Source organism: Globicephala melas, chromosome 3, assembly GCF_963455315.2.
Source record: "Globicephala melas chromosome 3, mGloMel1.2, whole genome shotgun sequence".
In the NCBI taxonomy this organism is placed as follows: domain Eukaryota; kingdom Metazoa; phylum Chordata; class Mammalia; order Artiodactyla; family Delphinidae; genus Globicephala; species Globicephala melas.
The window spans coordinates 166,970,055-166,989,246 of NC_083316.1; the positions used below are offsets into that span (position 1 = coordinate 166,970,055).

A 19,192-nucleotide genomic window follows, 5' to 3' on the forward strand; every position below is an offset into this window, starting at 1 on the left:
CTGGCTTTCCCGCCAGCTTTTGCCCACAACTTTGCAGCCCCTCGTTAGGCCATCCTTCCTCTGTTCATCCTGCCCCCAGCTGAGATGCCCCCTCATTTGGGAAGCCTCCTCTGTCCCCTTCCTCAAGTGCCCTCTCTGGGCTTCCTCAGTGCCCTGTGGGTGCCCCATCACAGCGCCCAACACCTTGGGGCAGATTTCCACAGCTTGGCATCGCTGATATAGGGAAGGATAAATCCATGTTGGGGCCACCCCAGGGACCGGGTGTTGAGCAGCATCCCTGCCTCCAACCCCCAAAATGCCAGCGGTGCCTCCTTACCCACCACGTATGACAACCGCAAATGTCTCCTGGTGCTGCCAGTTGTCTTCGCGGGACAGAATCACCTCGTGGTTGGACGTCCAACATGGGTCTCAGTGGGCTGAAATCCAGGTGTGGGCATGGCCGGTTCCTTCTGGACGCTGGGAAGAATCCGTTTCCTGCCTTTCCCAGCTCCTAGAGGCCACTGTGATCCTTGGCTGGCGTCCCTTCCTCTGTCCTCACAGCCAGCAGTGTGGTCTTCCGCTGTCGTGTCCCCTTCTTGCCCTTCTCCCTATTTCCCTTACAAGGACCCACCTGGGTAACCCCAGATACCATATGAAGGTTCTTAATTTAATCCTGTCTGCAGGTCCCTCTTGCCACGTGCGGTATAAATTTACAGGGATTAGGAGGGGGATGTGCCTGGCCTGGTGGAGGAGGTGTATTCAGCCAGTAGGTGGAAAGGCCTGGTCCTGTGTCTGTCTTCCCTTGTCTGGGCCCTGGGGGGACAGGGGCCCGGTTAGCCTTGGTTGTTGGTACATCTCAGCCTTCAGACAGGGCCAGACCCTTCTTGAGTGTGAGATAGAGCCAAGAGGCAGGCCTCTGAGCACTGTTCCCCTAATAGGGGGGCCTGCCCCCAGCTCCATCCATACAGACCCAGGGCCCCTAGAGACAAGGAACACAGCTGACCTGGGGAGGTGGCACTGTCCCACCAAGCCACCCCTGGAGTCCAGGCAGCACTTGAACCCTGAACACACCTGCACCTTATGTGGGGCGAGACCCCCCGCCCCGACTCCGACTCCTCTGTCCCGGCAACTCTCCTTCCACTCCGGCCCCTGCCACTCCCCGAGGTGGACTTCATCACCTGGTGTCCAACAGCTCTTCTGCTCCTCTCACGGCACACGTGGTCATCTCTCCTCCCCACGAGGATGCAATCCCACTCACGAGGTCCCTAGAGGAGTCAGATTCAAAGACAGAAAGTAGGTGGTGGGGGCCAGGGGGCTGGGGACTGAGTGTTTGATGGGGACAGAGTTTTAGTTTGGGAAGAAAGAAAAGTTCTGGAGATGGACGGTGGGGATGGTTGTATGACGCTGAGAATGTACATAATGCCACTGAACTCTACCCTTAAATGGTTAAAATGGTCAATTTCATGTTACGTGTATTTTACCACACAAAACAGCCCGTTCAGCAAGGGTGTCATACATGGAGGCAAAATGTGGGCGATTGGAACAAACATCTGAGGTATGTCACAAGGCCCATGAGGAAGGCCAGACAGGCTGAGACACACGACCCAGACGGGTCCTATGAACTCCGGGCCCGGGCTCACGCAGGCTGGAAGGGGTGTGCTGCTGGCAAAGTGCTTCTGGAAAACCCAACAGTCCCCAAAAGCTGCCCCTTTCCATCCTCCTTCCCTGAAAGAAGAGCTGTGGCTTAGCACTTATGAGTATAATTTCATTTTACTTAAAGACGTGAAAATAAAAAGACACGACGCTTTAAATAAAGGGTATGTGAACAGAAACACATTTATTACAAAAAAACCAAAAAAAACCAAAAAACAAATTCACATTGTATTGAGCTACAATATGGCAGCAGATAAAAAAAAAATTATTGTACACAGTTTAAGGGAACTCTTAACAGAACATATTCTTGTTGCCACGTGACATAACACAGGAGCCCAAGCACTTAGTAGCGGCGAGTGAAGCGGGCGTCGTTGGGTCGGCTCCCCCGGTTCTGGCCCCCGAAGCCGCCACGAGGGATCACGTGGCCCCGAGAGGCCCCCCCGGGGGCAAAGCTGCCGCGCCTGAAACAAAAGCAAATTATTTTTATTTTTCACTCAGTGGGCTCTGCCCTGTGCCTGTGCTCTCTGGGGCCTCCTTCCTTTTAGCAGCAGTGACACCCGCCCAAGCACACAGCACCTTCACTGACGCGAGCCCACAAGCAAAGACAAGACCGGTGACAATGCGCCTTACCCTGACATGCCTCCCCGGTTCATCATGTGACCTGGCCCCGAGTGACCAGACATACTTCTCTCACCGCCTGGAAAACAAGGAACACTTTTCACACAGCGCCTCCAGGCACAGGACATCAAGTTCAGAGGACACGGGGCTCAGACAACTCCAGTCCCTTTCTTGAGCCACAGGTCCGTCCGTGGAGGATGTGTGAGCACACGGATTGCACACACCCACTCTCCTTGCTAAGTTACGGTGAAGAGGAGCTACGGCACCTGTGGCACACCTCCTGTGCCACACCTCACCCACTCACCCACCCAGGCCGTAAGGAGCAAGGCCACATGCTAGGGAGAGCAGAGAAAGTTGCTCCCGCCCTCACGAGCAGTGCCCGACGTACAGCAGGGGCAACCCCAGCTTCCCGGATGCTTCTCCACCGAGACAGATGCGCCTTGGCCAAGGGCCAGTCCTCACCTTGCCACCTCCTATGGTCCCTGTCCATCATGCCTCCGTCAGCAGCGCCCTGCCACGCACGGTCATCCTCCATTCTTCGGCTGTGGTCCCCCCACTCACGTCTGCCCCTTGGAGAAAGACATCTCTGATTTGGATTGCCCCCACCTCTGCCCTCCAGGAGAGCAATGGCACTGGGTTTGAGAGGGTGCGTTTAGCACTGTGACCCCAGCCTTTTGAGCAACGGGGGCTGCGGGGGAACGGAAGTGGCACTCGATCCGATGCTGCTCAGAGAACTCAGAGGCAGCCTGGGCCGTGGCGAGTGCGCTGGGCCCGCACTCAGCTTATGCCCAAGACCAGGGGTCCTCAGCCAGACACACCAATCCTGCCAGCTGGGTGAGAGGCCCCGATGGGCACCATGGGACGTAAGACACAAACCTGGGGGGAGGAGGCAGCCCCCGGCCCTCGCTCATCCTCTTGTCAGAGCTGTATCCGCCCCACCCATCACGGGAATCCCGTCCGTGGCGCTCTGGTCCTCCGTGGCGTTCGGGGTAATGCTGGACGTTAAAGGGTCAAAACGAAAGAAGGCCTCAGTACAACCCTGGATCCCAGGGCCTTTGGAGCAACAAGTTAATAATAACAAGGACGATGACTCAGACAGGAGCCCCTGCAGGCCCAAGACAGTGCCGGCAGGCCTTCTTTACACTGTCTGGGGCCACACAGAACCTTTCAGCTGGCACAACACAGCCGCACCCCCGAAGTCTGCTCAAGGCCTGGGGAGGAGCAGTGCTCATGGAGCCCAAGACCAAATTAGGTTCTCCCTAATCAGAAGGCAGAGATTCAGGCACCAATGGACTGAAGCGTGCTGGGGCTGAGCGACTGCCCCACACCAGGAATGGATCACGCTGTGCCAGGTGCCTGTGCTCAGAATATTATCAGGGAGCCACCAGAGCAGAAGAGCCACCAGGGATCCTTTGACATGATTCACTCCGGGGCCTGGCATCCTGTCCTGCTTTGTCCAGACACGACTCCTTGGCAGCCCAGTGGCTTACTCAGTGGCAATGGCCACGTGAACTGCTTGGCCGGCACAGACCCCAGGAGGATGAAAGAGAACACCTCATACTCTAGCCCCTTTCCCTTCAACCCAAGCCCGTCCCTGCCGGCTGCAAGAAGGCCCAGGCTGACTTTCATGGAGCTGGCGAGGTGGCTCTGGCTCCACAGCCCTGTTCTCTTGTTGTTCCACAAACCTGATCTGTGGCTTTGGGGCTTTTGCCCCAGGACTATGGTCTAACTGAGAAGGAAGGAGAAAGGCGTCCTGGTAACGAAGCCCCTTGGGGTCCCGCTCCAGCGGCCCTGTCCCCGTCTGCATCCACGGGAATCTCCTGGGCCAGGGCAGGTACACGGTGGCTCCACATGGGAGCCCTGACTTCGTGGCCCTCGGCGCACTGGGCAGCACCGCTGCCTGCTCCCCACAGCCGCTCGTCCCCAAATGTGTGCCCACACCGCCCTAAACACAACAAAAGGGGGTCTATCTTACAAGATGGACAAAATAGAACATTGTTCCTTCAAGGGGCAAAATCACAAGACAACGTGTCCAGGAAAGTCAGTGCTGGCAAATGTAACAAGGGCTCTCAAACGGGATTCCGGAAGTAGTTCTACGAACAACCTTCAAAGTGCACTGACTTTAAAAAAATTATAGCTCATGCTTTACACAGCTTCATTTAATTTTGGACAAACATTTAAGAATGACCTTTTATCAATAGCCTTCTGAAGACTAATCAGACAAACACTGAAAGGGTAGAAGTTCATCTCAGCAAGACCTAGTTATTTAAAGCCCATTCCCATCTCTCCCTGGTGTTTTAAAATTTAACCAACATTCTCCTGTCTAACAACCCACCCACCCACGGACCAGTCCAACAAGGCCCTGAGGCCTGTGCTGGTTTTCCCTTTCTGTGTCAGATGTCACCATTTGCCGTTCAGGGCAGCAGTTGTGTCTTACTTGTGATTATGGATGTGAGAACACAAACACTCCTCTCAGTCAGGAGAGCACTATCTAATCAGATGAGAATAGCTATCCATGATCAACAGCAACACGGCAGGACTGGGCAAACACTTGCCGCAGACACGTATGTCATCTCATTTAACCCCCCACTCCACCTCACCCTCCCTCCCCTCCTTTCACAGCTGGAGAAACAGGCTCAGCAGAAGTGGTGGCACCGCAATGTGACCCTGGTCCTGATTCTGGAGCCTGGACATTTAACCACTGTGCTCAATGTCTCCACCAAAGGAAACCCATGACACTAGGGGTACATTTAGCTGCATGGGAGATTTATGCCTGGGAGCAGAGAAACAGGAATCCCGTGAGGGTCATGGAATTGCTCCTGAGGTGGCAGCGAACTCCTCAGATGCAGTCAAGGAGCTTAGCCATTCCCAGCCATGTTCTCAGGCATGGAGGGAGGATAGGACTGAACGTCGGTGCTGTAGTCAGGGAGAAGACCGACCCACGGGGCAGCGATTCTGCCAGAACGATGCCCTGACCACAACTTTCCCTCATCCCTCTGATTCTCCAAGGAAACCCACTAAGAAGTCAAGGCTCTTTGGGGAAGTTCTCAATCTAAATGTAAGATAGGAAAAAAGGAGAAAACTGAGCTTGTTTTCTAATGTGTTCATCCTGCAAAAAGAAAACGTGTGGGCCTGACTCAGTTGCTTCCCGAGGCTCAGCGGGGGCGGGTTAACCCTGCGACCATTGACACTCCAGGGGCACTCGGGCTCCGTGACACGAGGCATCGTGTCTAGTCAGTGCTGTGGGTCACAAGGCACTTCCCAACAGAGCCTGCCAGACTCATGCAAGGCTCTCCAGCACTTTAGTACCGGTGTAGTCACTAAGGTGTATAGAACCTTAGGGTCAAAGCCAAACAAGGCTTCAGAATACTTGTTTGAATTTTGGGCCAGCACAAAGCACAAGCTATTCACACGGTCATCCCACAGAACATTGCAGGTGCCGCACTCCCTTACTCGTTCTTCCTCTAACTCAGGTGGAGGAGGAAGAAGGCAGACAAAGGGAAGAGAACCAACTGTACAGGGAAAACTGTGGCTACAATCACAGCTTCTGACTTACCTGTCCTTCTCTTTCTCCCATGATTGACCTTGAACCTTCTCTCCTGAAAAAAGCAATTTAAATGAAAGCATAAGGAGAAAGATAGGTTGGTTAAGACCCCAAACGGAAAACATTTCCACTTGAACCCAGGTAATTCACACACACTCTGCTGGTTCAAGTGGGCTGGCTACCTAGAAGCCTAGAGCCTAGAAGAGCCACTCGAGCTCTTTGTCATTAAGAATGAACCAGGACAGGGACTTCCCCGGTGGTCCAGTGGTTAAGACTTTGCTTTCCAATGAAGGGGCCTAGGGTTTGATCCTTGGTTGGGAAGCTAAGAAAGATCCCATGGCTCGGGGCCGAAAAATGAAAATGTAAAACAGAAGCAATATTGTAACAAATTCAATAAAGATTTTAAAAATGATGCACATTAAAAAAAATAAAAAAGAAAAGAATGAACCAAGACAAAGAAAACATGCATCAAGCAAGCAGGGTCAGTGGCTGACCTGTCGACTGAGTGGTCAGGGTAGCGTCCCCGGTCCCTGTGGTCAAAGTCGTGGAAGCGGTCCTGGCGGTTGAAGTCAGAATGGTAACGCTCATCCAGGGCGGCCCGCTTAGCTTCTGGCCAGTAAGCATCATCTCGCCTAGGAGAGGAAGCAAGAAAGAGGACATGCATTTCCCCCTCCAAATAGATTACCTTTGCGGAAGCTGGTAAACTTGACCCTCCCACTGCCCCTATCACTTCACAGAACAAGAAGGAACTTTATCATTAGCGCCCACGTGAGCTGAGAGCGCCTGGAGGGATGACGTGGGATGTGACTGAAGGGCTCCGTTCTCTCTTACCCCACATGCCCCTTGTCCCCCACAGAAAAGCTCAGGTCTCCCTGTAGGAGGGGATCAGTGAAGTGGGTGTCAGCAGATCCCCTCTGGGAACCTCTCACGGCCATGAGGGTCGGCCAGTCTACCAGGACAATGAGTACACTGCTGTCCTTTTATCCCAATGCAGACTTGACCCAGCAGACACCAGGTGGGGAGGACTTTCAGTAGCACTTGAAATGTACTGGTTCAAAAACATTTCTGGCTCTCCCCTCAGTATCTTGTAAAATGCATAAAAAGTCCTAAGACACCTTAAAGGCCCTTTACAGAAGTCTCAGTGATACATTACACAGGGACCTCTCTAACCCATGCCAGTAGAAAGAAGATTAAAACAAAGGAACAAACACACACCACCAGGCAGTCTCCCCCAAGACACCATGCATGTGGAAAAGCTCTGATAGGATCATTGCTAGGATTATCACCCCAGACTCCTGACAGCAAGACCTGAGACAGGCCTTTCACTGGTGGTTAGCGTTTTAGTATTCGTATGGCACATCAGCATGTCTGGGGAATTAAAACCAATCTCATTAACAGAATGAACCAACACAAATTACTGCAATGACTACAAAACCTGGAAGGTGCCCAGAAGGAGGTGCTGGCCGCGTGCCCAGCCCCATGTGTTATGTGCTGCTCTGGGTGTCTGAACTCCTTCCTGGGGGAGGGGGCAGTGGTCTGTGCTGGGACCTGAACCTAATGATTTAATAAGCACCACTTTATCCAACCATTTCTCCACCGATCTCAAACTATCTCAGGTTCCCAGATGAAGTACAGAATACCAAATTTGACTGTAACAAGTACTTGTGCTTCCTTTTAAGTAAAAATCGTTGTGTTAACAGGACTCTGGGGACCACGGCACAATTCTAAACACCAGGGGCCACCTCAGGGGTGGCGGCTAGGAGTGGCGTGGCTTACCGCCCGTCGTCGTAGGGCCTCCGCACGGCGGGCCGCCGCTCCTGCTCATAGCGCAGCTCCTGTTGGCGCCGCAGCTCCTCGCGCTCGTGGTGGATGCGCTCCTGCTCGCGCCTGCGCTCGTGCTCCACGCGCATGCGCTCGCGCTCCAGCCGCTCGCGCTCCAGTCGCTCCCGCTCCAGGCGATGTCTGTGGAAAGCCAGCCTCTCGCGGGCGATGAGCAGCCGCTTGCGCTCCTCCCGCTCCAGCTGTGCCTGCATGCACTGCTCTCGCTCACTGCGCTCGCGCACCCTGGAGGCAAAGAGTAGAGGCTGCAATGGCCTAGGGGCCGCAGCAGCGCCCAGTACCGAGGTCCTCTCCCAGCAGGGGGAGCTACGGATGGAGCCACGGCTCCGCCCCGGGGTGGGATGGGGGGCCCGGGCTGCAGATACATTTAGCAACAAGCAAGGGCCAGCGGCCGCTGGGTGGTGGACGCAGCCCGGCTGTGCAGGACCCCACCAAGGCTGAGGGCACTGACAGCCCTGCTTTTGCAGGTGATACTGATGGTGCCCAGCGTGCTTCCCTCCAGTCTCCGTGTACAGCTGCCAGGTTGTCTCCTGTCTATCCTCTGCTCTGTGTTTAGACACATAATCATACCAGCAGAAATGTCTAATCTTGCCTTACTTTGTGTCTGCGTCTTAGAAAAAAATGGCTGCAGCTTCCTTGCTTTCAGGCACCATGTCCTGGACCCTGTGCGTCCCCACCTCTACAGATGTACGGCATGCTTTTGGGAAGGAGCCCATGGAGTGAGAGGCCACAGTTTACATGACCACTCGCAGACGTGGGCCTTCTGGTTGTTCCCAGCCTCAGGGAAATGGCCACCCCGCCCCACTTTCTTAGCACAGGTTCCTCTCAGGCAAGTTGGGGGAAGTGGCATTGCTCGGTCTGGAACACCAGGATTCAGAAGCCCATGCTACCTCGGGACCGCTCTCCAGGCTGCTGTGCCCCCCCGGACAGGTCACTCCCACCACTACAAGCATCTGTCTCCCCCCACTGTAATTCAGATCAAAATAATAGATGGAAAACCAGTCTCACTGCTGTTTTCACCTGCCTGCCCTGATGCCTGGTGAGGCTGAACGACGTTTCATGTTTCATGACCATATGTACACAGCCCCTTCTGTCCATCTTCTATCGGGTTATTTTTTATCTATTTCAAAACACCTTTACCACCATCTGTCACACATCTTTGCACTTTCTCTTTGGTCTTTCATTGTACAGAAATTTTAATTTACTCTACCTCTCCTTTATAAATTTTCAGTCCTTTCAAAATCTCAAACTCATAAATATATTTACTTTTGCATTACACGGATAACTAATTTTTATGTTTTTCAGCCAGCAGTTTATGTTGACAATTTGTAGTGATGTGAGCCAGAGATCCAAAGGACTGTCCGAAGGCACAGCCAAGTGACCTGAAGCCATTCTGGGGCGAGCCCCGTCCTTTTCTCACTAGTGGGAAATGTCACTTTTATCATGTTAAACTCCCACATGCACATGGGTCAGTTCTACTCATTTGCTAATTACTTCACCAAAACCGCACTTTTTCTTTGCCCACTGCCGTTCCCTTTCCAGCACAAAGTTCTGTACGGCATACTACAGAAAACAGTGCTCCTGCCCCCTTTCTCAGTCTCATTCTGCTAGCCTTTTTACTAATGGTTCTTATTTTTTAAACTACATTTTTTATTTTTTTTCTTGATAGGAAACATTAACTGTCACTCAACGTGATCGACGTCATTTCTGTTTAGTTTTTAAAAATTATGAGGACCTTGTCTTGGGCTTATTTAAGGATGAGGACCTCTCAGCTCTCTCATTGGGTCTGTCCCACTGTTTTTCCCTATTCACAGCTTCTGGAGCAAATTTGCTATGTTCTGTTAACTAGCACTACTGTCCCAGGAAAGCATTCCATCTCCCTGCCATTGCTACCTCCCAGAATCTTCAAAATATCTGCCTGAGAAAACAGTTTGAAAAAAGTCACAGAAGAAAGCCAGTGCACAGGAAGTCTGTGAACTAAAAGCCAAAGGAGCAGAGGTTTAAAGCAATATTCCACCCACAGGGGACTTGGAAAATATCCTCCCAGGACAGAGTTATCACCAGTCAATGGCAACACCCAAACCAGCCCACATTCCTGGATTCTGACTCACCTGCGGGACTCTGAGTCTCGTGACTTCCTCGACTCTTTGACTTTATCAAAGGACACAACAGACCGCTTCTCCCTGCTGGCCGATTTGCGATCCTGGCTCTTGGAAACCTGGTTCACCAAGAAACATTGAAAAGTTAAGGTAGAAACAACAACAGGAAGAATCAGGTGTGTCCAGGTCCAAGCATCCAAGATCAGAAGTGAAGACGAACGTTTAACGAAACAGATAACAAAGCCTTCTCTCCTAAGGAACTTCATGTTTGCTTATCGTAATTCAGAGTCACAGACTGTCATTACCATTTAATGCTAAAATATGACTCGAGTTCTTTCACTAGTCAAATGGAAACGAGTATCTTACCAGAAACTTTTTGTAAGATAAAAAAGTATTTTTTTTCACTTTGTCTTTTGCGTCCCAAACACATTCTTTAATATTAAACATGTGGCGATGCCCAATTGAGACTGCTTCTGGTATGTTTGAGGATTCCTTATTTGTGCCGACTGCATTATTTTTTGAGATCTACCCGCCTCAGCCCTCAAATTCACACTTCCAATTTGCCATTCTACATCATATATTATAAAGTAAGGGGAAACCGCTCTAACATAGTAAAATATTTGCACAAACACAGGCAGACTGAAATGCCATAATAGAAATGTCAGCTTGCAAATAAATGGTCCACAACATTCAGAAGCTTAAACAGTTTATCTTCTGGGCAGCACAGGTTAACATGGCAGGCCTGAGGCTGGTGTTAGAGAACTTGGCATTCAGAGTGTCCCTAGTCAACAGTTAACTGGCAAAGGTGGTTCACTGTGCCCAGACCATGCAAACGATGATTTCTGCTGAAAACCTGCTCTCCTTCGGTACTTGCCTGGAGAGGGGCCTACGTGACCAGCCCCAGTAAAAACCCTGGGAGCTGAGGCTACAACGGGCCTCCCTGGGAAGAAGTATCACCCTCAAGTGGCTGCACTGTCGCTGTTGCGGGAGCCATCACGGGAGGGAGAACACAAAGGAGCCTGCAGGGTCCCCTCCAGACTCCCCACACCTGTCTTTCCCCGCCTGCCCAGCTGTGTATCCTCTCTGCATCACTGAAGCCAATCCTGACTGTGACTACAACTATGTGCTGAGTCCAGGGGGGCCCCCAGTGGATCTCAGAATGTGGATAGCCTTGGGGACCTGGACCCACATCCATCAAAGCTGTAAGCCTGTCAAAAGTTGAACGTATGAATATCAACAGCTACCCATGACCCCAGTGGCAGGCAGAGTGAAGTGGTAAGAACCTAAGACTGGCACTCTGTGGATTCCGTGTTCTGTGGAGCACCTGCAAGGAGTCAGAGTATGGACTGGCTGTAAAGGCGGGCCGGAAGGCTGGCTGGGTCACACAGGGGTTTAGGAATGCACGATGAGAGCTGCTGAAACTTCCAGACTGGCAAGGAAAATGGACTACTGTACCCTGATTCAGGCAAACAAAGCCAACCACTCCCATAACTAAATTTGAAAATTAGTTATAAAAGATGAAAAAGCAACAATTCTTATCATACAAACTATGAAGCAAAGCTTTTAAACTTTCCCATTTTTAAAGTTCAAAAAAACCTACATTTTGAAAAGGCTGACAACTTTTCTCAAGCTCAAGAAGCCCCTAAAACACACATAGGAACGTCAGAGGAAATAACTACCCTAGGTGGGGAAGGAACACTCACTCTGTCTTTGGATCCTGATGTTTTGACACTGATAACAGGTACACCTTTAGATTTATCCATCACCACAGTCCGCTCAGTTCCTCGACTTCCTACAGGAAGAAAGGAGCAAGATAAGAAGCGGCACCTCCAAATGAGGAACAACACTCAACTCCATAGAAAACAAATGTAGTTTGTGTTGCCAACTAACCACACCAGCTAGGAAGAGAACACAAGGTGAAATCTCCCATACCCATTGGTCAGCTACCTGATTTTGTGGTTCGAGATCGTTCTGAAGGGCCAGGTTTCTGATCATCCTGATCTTTGCTCTTTTCTCCACTTCCATCTTCACTCTTTTTAGCATCATCTTTTCTGTCGGGCTTCTCTTCTCTCTTAAGGTTTGCAGATCTAAAAATAACACCCCAGACACAAGTGGGTGAGAAGAGATATTGAGGGAAAAAAGCCAGCGATGATGACAGGACTCTTGCAATGAGCACCAAGTGATGAGGAGGCTGCCTCTAAGGCATCAACAGGATGGGGAACAAGGAGCCTGCCAAGGGACTGGAGTCATCTCCCAGGACTAGTGGTGAAACCGTCCTCAACGAATGCAAAAAAGTAAAGGGGGCGAGGGCCTCACAGCCTTCCCCATCCGTGGAAAACGTGAAGGACGTGAAATGAAGAAAAGGGTCACCTTGGCCACAATCCCCTCGGGAAGAGTAATACCTGTCAGCATTGCTAGACTTCTCTTTTTTCCCCTCCCCTTCTCTTTTGTCAGAAGTTTTCTTCCCAGCAGGTTCATTTTTTGCCTGAAAAAGAGAATCAGGTGGAAGTATTACCTTATTTCCTAACATGGTCACATCCCGGGAAGAAAACAGCCCCTTACTTTTTCCACCGAGATCATCTTCCCGTGGAGCTCTGTTTTGTGCAGGTGGTTAATGCATTTTGTGGCCTCTTCCGCGGTGGACATGGTAACAAAGCCGTAGCAGCGAGCTCCAGGACTCCGGGCGTTGGTCACAACCTTGGCGCCCACCACCTTGAAGGAAAGCACACAAATATGGCTCGGACACGAAGCCCGCCCACAGATCCCGACACTGCGGTTCATGCTGCGCCCCCCTGCCCCCCACCAGAGACACTGAGGACAGGTGGACAAGTAGCAGGTAGAGGCTGGGGAGGGTAATGCTCCTGTCTGGCTGCTCCTCCTCCATCCTGCCTGCTCCTCTAGGGCACCAGGATGACAGTGTGGACGACAGAGAAAGTGAAGCAGAAGGCAGAGTCCGGCCAGCATGCCGTTAACACTATGTAAAAATTGTAAAGCAACGTTTCTGAATATGCAGTCGTCTACGTGGCCAGTGACGTAGGAAAACACATCTACAGAAGGAGCGACAGGACAGGTTCATAAAGAGCGCTCTGTAATGAAGAGCCCATCCTACTACTAACAAAAATTCAAGGAGATGTTTCAGGCACTGCAGATACATCCTTATATGCTACTTAACTCTCCCAACAACCTCAATAAGCTGAAGTTAGGAACACCCTTTTATGGCAGAAGGCACCACAGCTCAGGAGAGGTCCCACTGGAACCAGTGGCCATGGCCAGTATTCAGACTCACTGTGCCACATGGAGTCTTACCCCCAAAGGAAGGTTTCAGAGTGGTCTGGTCCCTTATTCGAGCCAGCAATGAACCCAAGACACTGCAGGCTCCAGGCTGACACTTCCCTGCTGAGAGCAGCCATCTGCTTTGAGGGCCACAGCAGAATCAAGAAAAGGTTCCCACCTTGTATTATTGAGGCCCAGGGAGTCGTGAGTCATTTTGAGAAACATGTCAAGTTTAGTCTTCCTTGTTAGCTCCTGAACGTCAACAACCAAGGTAAATGACGTTGGTTTTCTCAGTTATCATTGCTGAACCCTTACTACGAACACGAGCCTGTGCTAAGTCTCACTTGGCCAAGGCTGACTGAGAGACAAGGAGGCACAGGTGCAGCGGTTTATCTGGAAGTGAGTCCAGGAAGCATAGGGAGGAAGGGGGAGAGGGAGGGGGAGAATGAGGAGGGACTAAAGGTAACACACGAGGGACTGCAGTTGGCACCCAGGCGGGGAGGTGGCCCACCTGGGCATCACGGCCACCCCTGCCGGGCTGAGGACGGAGGGAGACAGGCAGGGGGGGCAGAGAAGAGGGGGCCAGAGCTACCCAGCTGGGGGTGAAAGCAGGTGGGCAGAGGCAGGGCACCATCAGCTCTGCTCCAGTTACACACGCCATCGTAAGGAGGCAGCAACTTTGAGGGCCCCCAGGTGACGAGATGAGGTTCACACGGGAGAGGCGACATGCCCCGGCCACACAACTCTGAGCGGCAGAGCTGGGGCCCGTAGCTGTCCACACCGGCCTGGCTCCCCAGATCTTGTCTGTAACCGTATCTAGAGCTTCATTCTGTAATCACCACCATCTCACGAAAATGCTACCAGCACCTTCCCACCCTGCCCTCTGCTCCACCCTCCACAGCCCTCCCTGGATTTAAGGCCTAAAGCCAGAGAAATGGATTCAGGAAGCTATCAAGTTGTGTGGTGGCTTGGGGGCCGGGGAAAGGTGAGAAATACAAAGTGGACGTGGGCTCTGGGAACTCCCACTGGGCTTGCATCTCTCCCCGTGGGGGGGCGGACCCGCCACGAGCAATGTGAGCAGATGTGAAGTCAAAGAGCGGCACGGTCACTCAAAGTCCTCACTGCGTGGGGACAATGATCTGCGCGTAGAAGCCATACTGCATGGGCTTAAAAATATCATCCCCGGTCTTACCTTCCCATACTTGCTGAAAAGATTCTTCAAATCTGTAGCTCTGGTGGTAGAAGAAAGTCCACTAACCCAGAAATTCCTACCACAACTGCTACGACCTATCACAAAAAAAGTTCAGGTAAAAAACACGACACCAACAAAATCCTGAGTCTCATTCCAAACCAGACACTTTCCCTTCTTGTCCCAGATGCCAGCAGTACCCAAAGCCAGCTGGGGTGTGGGGCCCCGCCCACTGTCCTTACACAAGCTCTGCGCACTAGGCAGACGGGACCACTGGCAACGCCATTACTACGGCGAGTCAGGGGCTGCTCAGCCCGTGGGAGAGTCCCTTAGCTACCACATGGCATCATCCAATCCAGTGAGGTGACTTTGGAATGTAAGACAGGTGCTATCAGTGTGGAACCACAGAGCACAACCTACCCCTGGTTTTTGTTCTTCTTAGAACACTGATTAAGGAGGAATCTGGACCAGCAAAACTACTTCTCAATCAGTGAATCAATAAAGGGCTCTGGTGTTGATAAAACTGTAATACCAGGGAAAGTGCCCCCCACCGCCCCAAGGTATCTGAAACTCGAAGCATTTTCTCCATCTGCAAGTGTCACCATGGCTAAGGAGGTTGCAAATCAGAGGGTCAGTCAGGATGGAGGAGCTCAAAGCCCTCTGGCAAAATCAAGCATGAGCATCAAATCGATGTGTCAACTCTGCCCTGCAACCCAGAACCTGCAGTGAGGAGCAGGGGACAGAGTGGAGAAAAGGCTTCAAGACGGGCTCACAGGCACATGTGAGGCAGAAATGGGTGTGGACAGCCCAGAACCAAACACCCGCCACCGTGGGGGCCAAACATGCTCTTGGGGACGATGTCACGCTGACCTACCCTTTTCCTCTTTGGAAAGCCTTTTGGTATCCAAGTCATCTTCGACAGAACTAGAGACAAAAGACAATGTCACTCCAGAAGGAAGAAGCAGACAGGAAACAAACTCAAAATTATAAAATACGTGCTGAGGTTGCATACCTACCCGAAATTTAGTTCTGAAAAAATGATACCCCGACAAACGTGTATTGGAAATCTGACCTAACCATAAGATTTCAGACCCACAGGAGTTAATTAATTCTGCTGGGCTAAAGATAATTAGGAAGAATTAAAGAAAACAACCATGATAGGTTGAGAAAAGAAAAAAGATTATGTAATCAGCTTAAAATAAACAAAGAGAAATAAAACATTCTTTAGAAGTAAACTACAATTGCATCAGTCTGGCTGGCCAATTGCAGAAACAACAGCTTATGTGTGTCATTAAACGACCAATGAAAAGGAGATAGCGTCTGGTCTAAAACTGAGAAAAAACAAACCTCATTTTCTGATCAGCGCCCTCACTGGCTGAGGACTCTTTAGGAGCCGGAGGGACTTCATTACAAGCTTCAAAAGCAAACTTCTTCACGTCTTCTTTGCTATCCCTGGGGTCTGGGCTTGAGGCTTCCGGGGGCGCTTCCGAGGCCTCCTCGCTACAGGCTTCCGTGTGCTCTGAGGCTTTACTACTCTGCTCAACTGGCTTCTCTAGCCCTACAGGCTCACAGTCCGTCCTCTCGCCATCGCCTGTCTGCTCCACGGGCTCCCTTTTCACTACCGCTAACAGGGTGTCTGCCTTGCTCGACTGAGCTTGTGCTGTTGACTCGCTGGCCAAATCTAAATCACCCTCCTCCGGATGGGCGCTGTCAAAAAGGTCCTCTTCCTCCGCAAGCTTTCTGTCTGGCCCCACGCTACTTGTTTCCTGTGCAAATGGCTGCTCCAGCTCGGAACCTTCTTCTTTTACTGGCTCAGATTTACAAGTTTCCCCCAAAATGTCGAGTATTTTCTCATTTTCTACGGATTTAACAGGAATAGAATGGCACAAGGTTTAATTACCAGGGAAATAAAGCAATCACAAATGTGGAACTGGCACGGCTGCCACACTAACACGAAGAGAACTGCTAGCTACACAGAGATTGGAAAACCCGCGGGTACACAAAGTTACACTGGTTACACTACCTGCGCTCCAACCGCCTGCGAGAGCAAGCCTCTACGCTACATGGAAGAGAAAAGCATCCCAGAGATTTAACCCCCATAACCTTCTGGCTGATTCTTGACAGTCTTCATTCTGTCGTCGTTTATATATGACTCTTCCAAATTTAGCTTCCAAAGTCCAAGTTGCTTAACTGAATGTATCACCATTCACTGAACAGCTCAATTTCCAAATTTCTTTGAATTTCTTTTAACAGAACAGTCCAACATGAAAACCAGAATCTCTTCCATCGGTGCTCTGAGATATTTGCAGTCCAGAAAGTGAACAGTTATTTGTTTGGAATTCTCATGAAGAAACTCCTCTTCTGGAATCCAGTTACGTCTCAATGTTTTAAACCGTATCTCCCTACCACTGCCTGCACTGCCTGAATTAAAAACCACAAAGTTAAGATACTGCCCAATATCACAAGATCTGTTCTGTGGGGTACAGAGGTATTTGCTCTCGAGAGGCATGCAAACTCTCTCTACATACGTTTAAGTGCCGTGTACATTTAAAAAGGCATGAGACAGTTTCATCTCACCAATACATTTTGCGAAATGAGAAGTTAGCCACTTTCACAGATCTGGTGATATGGCTGGGTTTCCAATCTCTATGATCCTGGTATGTTCTGGATCGTAAACCTTTAGAACAATGTATACTACAGTAAGGTAACTTTTTAAAATTAAAGAATTCAAATTAGAGAAGGTGGAAAACTAGAATGATTCCAAACCCCGTTGCTAAGTTTTTCATTTAACAGTACCTGGCTCCAAGGATGGCTCTTCAATTTCCTGCAACAAAAAATATAAATAAGATTGTGCCAGATGGATGAAACCTAGAATTTATTTACACCAAAAACTGTAATAACTAAGAAGGGAATTTTAAAAACACAGACAAGGGACCTCACAAATACAACAGGTGGAGAACCTGCTTGTTCTGGGCAAGAGCCCACACAGCTGGCATCCCACCTCATTCACGTCGGCCCCAAGCCCCACAGCCCAGGATGCTCTCAAAGGGCCTGGTTTATTACTGTGTTGTTTGCTTTGCTGCACTTCCCAGCACCTGGCAACATTTTATCACTTTTAATGGTGATGAACCCATCACATGCTTGTCTGTCCCTCTAAATTGTCTTAAACACTGCCCTGGAGGGCAGTGTTTTCATTTTTTCTATCTTTAGTGCCTAGTAGAGTGCCTGACACATATCAGATAATCAATTTTCACTTAATTAATATAGCATTAGTTTCCAAAAATTGAAAAGATCGAGGGAAAGAAGGCACAGGTGGCTTGACCTCTGCTCTTTGAATGGTCATACCACCCCTGCCCACCTGGTCAACTGAGCCCTCTCCAGTGTTACAGATACCTGCTTCTTTATCTCTTCTAAACAACAACCCACCAGGCAGCCCTAATTCCTAAATATCCCTCCAACCCTTCCCAGGAAGCCCTGTCAAGTCACACCATTGTTATTCCTTGCCGACAGTAGTGTTGGTTTTACCACCCCCGTTCCCACCTCCCTCTCCAGCAGGGCCATCTGCACCTCACCCCACCCCGACCAAGTCCTACACATCCCTCGGCATTTAGCTTAGGGGCCACCTCGTCATAGAGAGGCTGCCCAACTAAAGGAAGGGACTTTCTCTCAATATGTGGCCCCTGACCCCTACGTTCCCTCTGCACAAACTACAATATTCTGGAATTCCAGCCAACGCTGATAAGCACTGTCTAGGTTCCAGGCACAAATTCAAGCACCTTACTATATATATATTAACCAATCATCACACAGCCCTAGCAGGTTGGTACTATTACTATCATCCTTCTTTTCACAGATTAGGAGACAGGCACAGAGTGGCTGACAAACTTCCTCAAGGACACACAGCAAAGCCAAGATTTAAGCAAAGGCTATGTGACTGAGAGTCTGTTTATCAGTCCAGGCCTCAACTCATCGCTCTGTTTACACAGGAAGGATGGAGACCAACCTTTCTTCTCATGCATCTGACACAGCACAGGTGCTTAGCATATAAGTTACATGGACGTGAATGGTTTGCAACTTCCACTGGGCACTGACCTGCCATTCTGGGGAGCCCTAGGAAACTGTTCACTTTCATAATAGGTTCATTTATTTGTAATCAATTCTTTTTCATTTCATGCTGGGAATTAAAGATTCTACACTGAAGGAAACAATCATTTTAGGCAGAACAATTCTCTCCTGACTTTCCCTAGAGAAAAACGCATATGTTTCTATTTGTCTCTGAGAGGGGCTATATATAAGCGTCTGGTTAGGATAATACATACAGGAGTCTTTGACCTACAGAGACACTCAAGAAAATGACAAGACCCGCTCCTCCTTTCCCTTCTGAGTCAGGAACAGGTTGTGTCACTTTGCAGCTGGAGAGAGACATCAGCCCTAAAGGTGAATGGGGTTTCACCAAGTTTCCTTGAGATTTGCACCCTCAAGGCCGGGGTTCTGGCTTGTTAATAACAAACCTTGCCCCTGCCTGGCAGAAGCAAGTGCAGATCTTGTCTGAAAGGTGATTTCCAATTAAGCAGCATAGGTGACATTATTAAAACAAGCAAAAAACAAGGACTGGCATAAGCTGACTGGCAGTCAGCTTACTTATGACTGGCATAAGTATTTTCATTTCCTCACAAAACTTTCTACCGAAAATTAGCTACCCAGCTTTATTCCAACAGTTTACATCTACAGGCTGGCAGAAAAAGGAAAAGGAAACTCAAGATCCACATTTATGCAAACCATACCTGAAAGTTAGGCCACATCTCATTTGTTCTCATGTAAGATTTAACTTCTACACAGATGGTCGTCAAACAGCCAAGATGATGTAGTTATCAAAAGAAATCTGTGTACTTTCTGAGAAAAACTTCCCAAAGGCAGAACCAGAACCCCTGAGAATCCATCTTTCTTCCCAGCTGTGAGGTCAGCGCTCTGGTCACCCCCTTGCATCCTCATCCGTGC

The 19,192-nt window shown here is 50.1% G+C and overlaps 1 protein-coding gene across 2 annotated transcripts in view; it reads right to left on the reverse strand.

Moving 5' to 3' along the window:
- Nucleotides 1–1,790: 1,790 nt before the first annotated feature.
- The window catches only part of SAFB (scaffold attachment factor B), a 34,357-nt gene continuing 16,955 nt past the window's right edge, over nucleotides 1,791–19,192 (reverse strand). The window contains exons 6-21 of one of the 2 annotated variants that reach the window (XM_060297303.1): nucleotides 16,991–17,018; nucleotides 15,542–16,052; nucleotides 15,069–15,118; nucleotides 14,198–14,292; nucleotides 12,295–12,444; nucleotides 12,135–12,217; nucleotides 11,680–11,819; nucleotides 11,436–11,524; nucleotides 9,745–9,851; nucleotides 7,571–7,858; nucleotides 6,289–6,426; nucleotides 5,807–5,849; nucleotides 3,127–3,245; nucleotides 2,713–2,813; nucleotides 2,263–2,329; nucleotides 1,791–2,093 (exon numbers count right to left, since the gene is read on the reverse strand). In XM_060297303.1, the coding sequence (XP_060153286.1) occupies nucleotides 1,976–2,093; nucleotides 2,263–2,329; nucleotides 2,713–2,813; nucleotides 3,127–3,245; nucleotides 5,807–5,849; nucleotides 6,289–6,426; nucleotides 7,571–7,858; nucleotides 9,745–9,851; nucleotides 11,436–11,524; nucleotides 11,680–11,819; nucleotides 12,135–12,217; nucleotides 12,295–12,444; nucleotides 14,198–14,292; nucleotides 15,069–15,118; nucleotides 15,542–16,052; nucleotides 16,991–17,018 (2,127 nt within the window). In that variant the 3' untranslated portion in view covers nucleotides 1,791–1,975. Of the gene's footprint in view, nucleotides 2,094–2,262; nucleotides 2,330–2,712; nucleotides 2,820–3,126; nucleotides 3,246–5,806; nucleotides 5,850–6,288; nucleotides 6,427–7,570; nucleotides 7,859–9,744; nucleotides 9,852–11,435; nucleotides 11,525–11,679; nucleotides 11,820–12,134; nucleotides 12,218–12,294; nucleotides 12,445–14,197; nucleotides 14,293–15,068; nucleotides 15,119–15,541; nucleotides 16,053–16,990; nucleotides 17,019–19,192 lie in introns of both variants that reach the window. The other variant, XM_060297302.1, reaches the window with a different exon arrangement.